Genomic DNA, 9006 nt, shown 5'->3' with positions numbered 1-9006 from the left:
AGACAGCGCAGCATGTAGAATTGTACTAACATAATCATAAGACTTTAAACAAACAAACCAAAACAAGTACAAAAAGTTTTAATTAAAACAAAAGCCGCGTCGATGTTACACAATGCCTAGATGCAGCTGTGCCTATAACGTCGATGTTATAGGCACAGGACATTCCTATTGATTCGATTACTTGATGTTATTTTTGTGCAAAGTGAAAATATATCTCGGCAATTTCCCGTGTGTGGCGACGAATTTTTAATATATCTCGGCATTTTCCCGTCTGTTATTTCAGGCGGTGTATGACTGACCATGCCGCGATTGAAAAAAATATATATCTCGGCAATTTCCCGTGTGTGGCGACACGTGAACGAAGCTATGCTCCTCTCTCCACATTATTGTGACGACGTATAAATTAAATATTTCATCGTGACGATTGTCATCAAATGGACGAATTTTTAATATATCTCGGCATTTTCCCGTCTGTTATTTCGGGCGGTGTATGACTGAGCATGCCGCGATTTAAACAAAATATATATATCGGCATTTTCCCGTCTCTTATTTCGGGCGGTGTATGACTGAGCATGCCGCGATTTTAAAAAATATATACGTCAATGGACTTGAAGTTACAGGCCTTTGAGAATTCATTTCGTTCTATAAAGGGCAACTTTCATCGGATTTTCTTCCCGTTTTTTTTCAACCGAGTCTAAAACTATGTTGGCGACTGTGAAAAATGAAATGATATATCGAATTTGATTTGAAAGAAAACTGTGTGAGAGGAAGACACCACGGGCCTACAAAACAGGCCTCAAAGCTATGCGAGTTAATAAAATGGTGGATATTTGTTTATATGAAGGCTCTCCCAGAATGGGTGGAGCTATGGTTCCCAGAATGGGTGGAGCTTTGAGGTTTTGTCTTCTCCGCAAAAACAAGAAGAAGAAGAAGAAGAAGATGTGGTATTAACAACAACAACAGCAGCGTGCACTCTATGAGCAGTGTCTGCGACGCGGCTAAAAATACCTATTTTGGGGGTAACCCCCCACCCCCAGTAGACCCCTCAGGACTCGTTTTTTTTTAATGCCATGAACAAACTTTGGTACATCACGGGTGGTAAAGGTTGTGGTCAAGTTCATCGAAATTGTGTTTGTGTGTCTTTCTTTGTAAAATCATCACAGTTTCTGAGAAAAGAGCAAATACCTATTTTGGGGGGGCGGTGCAGCACCCCGAGCACGCTGTCCTCTGGAGCATTGCGAATCCGTGTTAAACAAGACCGCCATGTGATTGGAATCATTAGATGCCGCCAAAAAGAGCAAACACTTCCAGGGCTTTGGGTCCACCCACCTGGACCCACTTTGACCTCCCGTACACGACCTTAGACCCCGATTTTTTTTATTACCGTGAACAAACTTTAGTCACAACACAACACATATAATTTGTGCCAAATTTGGTCACTTGGGATAAAAAATTTGTCACTTTGGATAACAAATGTCAGCGGTTTTGGAGCAGAAGTTGCAAATGTTTACAGATGGACTGATGGACGGACGGATGACGCACCATCGCATCAGCTCCCCTGAACTTCGTTCCAGGTAAGCTAATAAGCAGGCTTTTGGGACCTTTGTTCCACTACTAATCCAGTTCTGAGTTGGTATCGAGATCAGTGTGAATATCCCTTGCTGTCTCTTGAAAATAGTCGTTATAGCTTTGTATCGATTCTTTTCGCTAAAAAAAATTCGACTTTTATGCTCACTGGTCAGGCGATTTCTATCCTCGGATCCTCGGACTGGGCGTTCCACATCGCAGTTTATTTTTATTAGTCATTAGCAGGAGCACCCGGCGTTGGATGGTAGATGTGGTGGGGGGGGGGGGGGAGGCAGGAGAGGGAGGGGTGAGTAAGGGAGTGGGGGGAGTGGAAGGGGGAGTTGAGGGGAGAGGGACAACAACAACAACAACAACAACATGCATTTTAAAGGCCATTTTCCCTGCTAGAGCGGGGGTTAGCCCGCTCTAGCAGGGGACAGGGGAGAGGGGAGAGGGGAGAGGAAAATTGAGGGGAGAGGGACGGGAAAGATATACTACATATACATCTTTTGGGGAGGAGGGGGTGGCTTTGACAGGCCCTTCCGTTTTGGGGGAGGGGGAGGGAAGGGAAGGAGGAAAAAATACCCATGCAAAGAGTACTTTACCCCGATTGTTGTACAGGGAAAAAAGGAAATTGTAATACCCTCTGCCACCATCACCAGGTGGTGCTACACGGTATAAATTTACATAGAGAATTTACGCTCCTCTCCCAGTCCCCAAAACCGCCGAATGAGGCCGCGGCCACATAGCCTATGTTACCCCACAGACAATGTTGTATTTGTATTTGTACCCCGAGTAAAGTATAAGCGTTTATAGCAGGGGTACCCGGCATTGCTCAAGCGAAAAAGAAAGATTAACATATTTGAAATGAGGGAAAATATAATGGAAAAGCAATTACATCCAAATCAGAATCCATCACAAATGTCAAATCATCATTTTACATTTTCGTTGAATATACGCTGCTGAATGTACGTTCATCACGTTTCTGAGTTAAGTATGCTGACTTTCAGGAAGAATAAGAAGCCTTACCACCAACTTCAACCGCTTCCGCAATGGTTTGATTTATTTGTGTTCAAATGTCTGGTGATTGTTTTGTATTTATTTATGCGAATGTGTACTTGTATATAACTGTCATTAATTTTAAAAGGCTTAGGCACTATCGAGTGATTTTTTTTAACTCCAAAAAAAAGAATTTTTTTTGTTTGTTCGTTTTTTGTCTAAAACACTTCCAGGCACTCACTGATGAACCTCTGAAAGTTTGACGAAGATCCGTTCAGCCATCACTGAGAAAAATGGCGACACACACACACACACACACACACACACACACACACACACACACACACACACACACACACACACACACACACACACACACACACACACCAACAGCTCTCTTATATAGTAGTAGATTGAGAAGAGTGCATGGCAATTCACATGTTATATCTGAATTCTGCTTTAATTAAGGCATCGTGATTCGTTAATTTTGAGTGTTTATAATCCCACCTAAAAATGTTCACGAAAATAAATATTGTGCCAATACGGACCCGGAAGTGTCGACATGTTAAACAACAACAACAACACTCATCAAGAATGTAAAGATTAGGGATTAGCTTTCAATATAATACCCATGGCACAGGCGTTGTGGTATTTTATATTTACATTTCGAAGGAATGCTTAAAGTAGTTTGATATCTATACATGCATATATCCTTCAGAAGTCGATTGAAGTGACGACTTTGCGCATGGTAAGATGGCTGCCGTATAATTAACTTCATTACAGTGAGCCCATAAGCGGGAGCTTTCTTACCCGGAAATCGATCGTTGCTAAGAGAGCGAGAGCCTTGGCACGTCACGTTTTATAACGATGATCGGTAAAAACGCTTATTTACGTTAACGTATCAAAATGACAAAGTCGGAAGAAGTTATGGATAAAAACACGACGCAAAAAGAGTTGTCCGAAAAGGTAAGGATATTTTGACGAGTTATGTCAGCACGTGTCTTAACATTGACATAGGCCTAAGTCTTCGTCTTCTCCTTTATTCGAATGCCTGACATGTTATCGTCTTGAATGGGTCCGAATCCTGTTTGATCTCGAAATCTGAGCGGAGCTGGGCCTGGTTTGTACGTGGCAGTTCGAGTGGTGTCTGCCTTCTCTAGGTTTGGATTTGTCTCTCATGTCATGTCCAGGTCCAGTTGATTTGGAATGAAACCAACATTGTGGTGAAATGCCGCCAGAGGGCGCTGCACCCCGAGCACGCTGTCCTCTGGAGCATTGCGAATCCGTGTTAAACAAGACCGCCACGTGATTGGAATCATTAGATGCCGCCAAGTATGGTGCTTCGTAAGATGGCCCCATGAGGCAATACCTAAGAAAATGTTGCTGAAATTAGAAACATGCGAGACTTATAATGAGATATTTGTTGAGAATTTTAGTTGTTTGTTCAACATATGGTACCTATCAAAAGGAGTTGGTTGGTCTCAGATCATCCCCCATCCAAAAACCATGATCTTTCCTACCCCTGTTAACCCTTCTCCCTTCCCATCCCAAGTCCTCATTCTGTTTTTCCATTTTTTCAAATTTCCATTTTTTTCCTACTTCCATTTTTATCCTACCTCAGAGTTTGCTTCTGTGTCCATCTTTTATACCCCATACGTACTTCACACATCCCTCATTTGACAAGTCTCCCTCTATTTTGTCCTTCAACCCTGCAGTTTGTTCTCTCTCTCTCTCTCTCTCTGTCTCTGTCTCTGTCTCTCACACATCCGTTCAGTTCTTCCTTGAGCCTTGCCAATGCATACATAAAATTAAATTTATATATGCGGGAAAATTACACGTCCAGACCAAGAATCAAACCCAGGTCCTCTGGTGAACCGTACTAGCGCTCTGAGCTACCTTGGCATAAAATGCCAGCAATGTGTGGTTGGCTGCCATTGCTGTCACCTTTTCTTTTATGGTAGTTCATCTGCAGGCCTGGTGTTGGCTTAGCGGTTAGGGTGCCGCTTGGGATCCTAGGATCCTGGGTTCGAATCCCGGTCGATCGCTGAATTAACGCCAGCGGGGTTGACTCAGCCTGTCATCCTTCCGAGGTCGGCAAATTGAGTACCAGCTTGCTGGGATGAATGATCCCGGTGTGTACCCCGGTTTAGAATAGGTACACCGTATCCCTGCGCATCGAAGAGCGTGACCAAGGGTTGGCGTCAGGAAGGGCATCCGGCCATAAAAACATTGCCTCAAACAGGGAACCATGATTGTCATGGGGCCCGCAAGGCTAACCCCCACTCTAGCAGGGAAAAATGGCCTTAAAACGATCATTCATTCATTCATCTGCAGGGTGGCCCACGGAATGTTGACACATTTTGCAATCGTAACCGAAGCATTTTGATATGACCAATATGTTCTATCAACCAGGTGTCCCTCAAGTGACGGACAGGTGAATAATCAACTTCTCCAAGGCTGCTTGCTCTGTTAACCTACAAATGAGTAACACCATACAACGCAGAACTGACCTGCTCACATGTTCATATAAATAATTGGCTATCTATGGATAGCTTGAATGAATGTCTGAATGTGTTATAGCTGTAGATTTATGAAAGCATTATCATAGGTCTGACCCTGGTGTTGGGCTAGCGGCTAGGGTGCCAGCTTAGGATCCTAGGATCCTGGGTTTCGCATCACGGTCGATCGCTGAATTAACGCCAGGGGGGTTGACTCAGCCTGTCATCCTTCCGAGGTCGGCTAATTGAGTACCAGTTCACTGGTAATTCCCTGCTTGTCGTAAAAGGCGACAAAAAGGGTTGGCGGCAGGAAGGGCATCCGGCCGTAAAACATTGCTTCAAAAAGGGGACCAAAAAACAACAACAGCCACGGTCCCCGAAAAAGGCCAACCCCCGCTTTGCGGGGAAAAATGGCCTCTAAAGGTGGTTTTATCATAGGTCTAATTCGTCTTCCCATCATAAAGATCCCACAGTGTCCTTCGCGAAGAGGAGGCGAGCTATCACCGGCACCCTGAACAAATTCCTGCGATGATATCCTGTGTCGGAGTGGCATCCCTACCAGGATTGTAACCCTAGCCATAGAAACTGCTTCGGCAGCATCGACACTCTGTATAGAACATGGTTCATGGTCCGATCTAAATCTCTATAACCAGACTCAGCAAAATGGTTAGAATGTCCTCTCTGAATCTGGTAGGTTGGCATTTTGATGTCAGCCCTGGCTGAGTCACCACCAAAGACTTTAAAATGCTACGGGCTGCTTCCTTGCTTGACGCTCAGCATGTAAGAGGATAGAACACGGACAAACAAAATATGGCGGCAATCGTAGCGCAGGCTTTGATGGGCCAAATTACCTCCTCCAGAGTTGAAGTTCCCTTTACTGAAACTGATAAAATATATGCACGGTTCAGTCGGTTCTCATCTAATATATTGATCGTGCACACAGGTAGTCTGCTATGCACCTCAGCGATACGCATCATAGATTTATTCACATTATGTATCAGCAATTTGTCTTTTTGAAGAGAACGCAAGTACTGCCAAGGAATGGTGTTGGTATAAGTTTGCCAAAATCCATGTGACATTTTGACACAGCCTGTTTTCTGCAGCCTTGATGCCCTATGGATATATTCTCAAAAAGTATTTTGACACCAGGGATCTGCATAAATAACGTTAGCCCTTAACCTTGATCAGTTTTATTGGAGGTTTCATATATATTATTGTGAGTAAGAGTGAGGTTTTTCAGAAGTCAGTATGTGAGCAGGTCAAAGGCCTTTATCGTACACAGACCAGATTGCATTGTCGAGTTTGTCCATTTCGAAATTTTCTGTATGGCATGAGCTGAGCTGTTCTTCATGGAGCCCTCTGATTTGGCCAAGATGACATAGTCATGGTTTGGGCTACAACGGGCCTGGTATACGTCATTTTCATGGAAACAACAGGCTAGTATATTTTCCATTATAATGGAACTAACAGAAGCCTGTGCTAAAAAATACCACGATATAAAAAAAGGAAGCCTTTTCTTCTTGTACTGGTTGAGAACTCCCAAATGGGAGGTTGTACATGGTGTCCACATTAAAATGAAAACTTTGAAGCCTTATAAATTTTTATTGAATAATGCAAACAGGAATATTCACACAGCTCAAAGTCAGTATGCTTGAGTTTCATTTGTTATATGGGTACGTTGGGGTGCTCATTTTCCCTCCACACGTTTTCTAACATCTCGGAGGTTACGGAAACCACTGCCGCTGTGATACACTCTTTAAGCTGAACAATGTCTTGCACCTTTGTGTAGTACACTTTGTACTTCACATAACCCCACAGAAAAAAAAATGAGCGGTGTAAAGTCAGGCGATCCTGGTGGTCAAAGAATGGTCCGTCTCTCCCCAACCAGCGGTGTGGCACCTGGGCATCAAGGAAGGAGGGGCCATCATGGACCAGTGGGGAGGAGCCTCATCCTGCTGGAATATGAAGTTTGATTGACCAGACTGTGGAACACATGTATGACATATTTTCTTTTTTAAATGTGATCATTCACTCAGCTGCTCAACCATTTGAAGCTTATATGGATAAAGCTGCAGCCGTGTGGGAGGATTTTATTCACAGTTGAATGTGGAATTTGCAGTTTGTTACTGGCATGACGGATGAACTTCCTTGGGCTTCTGTGGATGGCAGAACGTACAGTATGTGTTCATGATCATCCTCCTCGGGTATTCTGGGCTTTCCTCCACCATGCTGTTTTAGAACACTGCGAGTCTCCTGAAATTTATTCGTCCATGCATACAGGTCTCTTCGGGTCGGTTGTTCCTTGCCAAACGTTGTACGGAATCGTCGTTGCATCAGCGTAGGTGACTTAAATTCGGCCATCCATAACACACATTTCGCATTTTCTTGTGGCGTCATTATAATTCACTCTGAAACACAAAATAAACTTTAAGCTCAGAAAGGATGAAATGGAAAACCAAATACTGCATTGGAGTCATCAGGAGGAACCTGGATAGGATTCGGGTTTCCGCTGCTACTCCTCCACCCTCAAACCCATCCAGGCGCAGCCAAGTGAACCTTACAGAAAAAAGAAAAATTCTGCAAGAATTAACTTCTCCTAAGACAGAGATAAAGAGAGGAATAAAGAAGAAGCAAGAATTAGAATGGATAAAGAGAAATATGAACAAGTAGAAAGAAATGTGTCATAAACTTAGATATATGGTGTGGTAATTTTCCAACTTTCAACATTCTCAAATTTATACGTAAAAAAGTTATAAGGTTTCAAAGTTGTTTCATTTCAATGCTGACACCCTGTATATATTTCTTAACTGCAAAGAAAAATATATATATTTTCAGGAGTGTTTGTGGCAGCGGTCCATTGCTTATACAATGCCTGGGTTCAATTTTTTTGGTCTAATTGAAAAAAATTCTAATTTTCCTGAAGGTTTGGATTAAATTGAAGCAACTTTTAATGTTTGTTTTTTTTCTCTCAGGAGCATTTCAGGATGGGATAGATAGACTGCATTAGCCTATTATATGTGGCGCGCCACGTAAGAAGAGGGCTTACGGGTGGTCAGAAAACAATGAAAAGTCAGTTTACCCAAGGAACACCTAGAAGCCTCCTTTTCCCCTTTTCACGTAGCCCACCACATTATATAGATAAATTATTTTGACTCAAAACAGTAGATGTTGTATTCTACATCAGCGTTTTGCATGTGGTATCTTTTAAAATGGCAGTTGGGCACCTTAACATTTGTGCCGATGTTCCACCAGATCCACATCCACGTAGTTCTGTGTGATGAGCTCTCAAGCATGAAGGCTCACATGGTGAGTGTAATGCTCAATGAGAATTAACCAAGAAATCTGGGCTCATTGCAATTTTAATACTGATGAGTAATGTCTGAATATTTAACTATACCTTTTGTCCAACAGAAAGTGTACAAACAGCAAGTTAACAGCAATGTGTTCTTTTTGACGGACAAAGCGCAGACACTCAGCGAATGCAAAAGTGAGTACTAAAGCATAAGGACATGGAGACTCGAGATCCTTGAAATATGTTTTGAGGACTTGTGTTGGTTAGCCATCAAGCTGTAGGTAGGAATGTTTTTATTCTGCCAGTGACGTCAGAATATTGGTCTGGGATATCCAGCTGTCTATCCCCAACCATATTCTTATTTTCATGTGCTGTTATCTTTACTGTGACATAATAGCATAATGTATGTTACCAAACCCGGTGGCATAATAGCTCGAGCATCCACTCTGGGTCTAGGAGGTCTGATGCTGGCCATACAAAAGACTTTTAAAATGGTTTGTGCTGCATTATCTCTTGATGCTACCCATTTGGAGGATAGAACACAGACAAACCCCAAGAGTTGGCATAAACTTTTCTTAGTTAGCATGACAAAACAGTTAGCATGACAAAACTTTTGTTTTTCTCCGAGAGAGCATTTAAATGGAAGCACAG

The 9006-nt window shown here is 42.7% G+C and overlaps 1 protein-coding gene across 14 annotated transcripts in view; it reads left to right on the top strand.

Annotated features, from left to right (window-relative positions):
* The first annotated feature begins 1405 nt into the window (after window positions 1-1405).
* LOC137435206 (asparagine synthetase domain-containing protein 1) overlaps window positions 1406-9006 on the top strand; it is a 32850-nt gene continuing 25249 nt past the window's right edge. For 2 of the 14 annotated variants that reach the window (XM_068128791.2, XM_068128785.2), the window contains exons 1-3: window positions 3374-3531; window positions 8316-8369; window positions 8475-8550. In XM_068128791.2, coding sequence (XP_067984892.2) covers window positions 3472-3531; window positions 8316-8369; window positions 8475-8550 — 190 coding nt within the window. In that variant the 5' untranslated portion in view covers window positions 3374-3471. Of the gene's footprint in view, window positions 1575-3355; window positions 3726-6951; window positions 7059-7182; window positions 7402-8315; window positions 8370-8474; window positions 8551-9006 lie in introns of those variants that run through there. The other 12 variants (XM_078785150.1, XM_078785155.1, XM_078785174.1 and 9 more) reach the window with 12 other exon arrangements.

This window comes from Myxine glutinosa, chromosome 1, assembly GCF_964187855.1.
Source record: "Myxine glutinosa chromosome 1, kmMyxGlut1.1, whole genome shotgun sequence".
Lineage (NCBI taxonomy): Eukaryota > Metazoa > Chordata > Myxini > Myxiniformes > Myxinidae > Myxine > Myxine glutinosa.
Note: the sequence above shows the minus strand (reverse complement) of the source record. Positions and strands in the feature narration are given on the sequence as shown.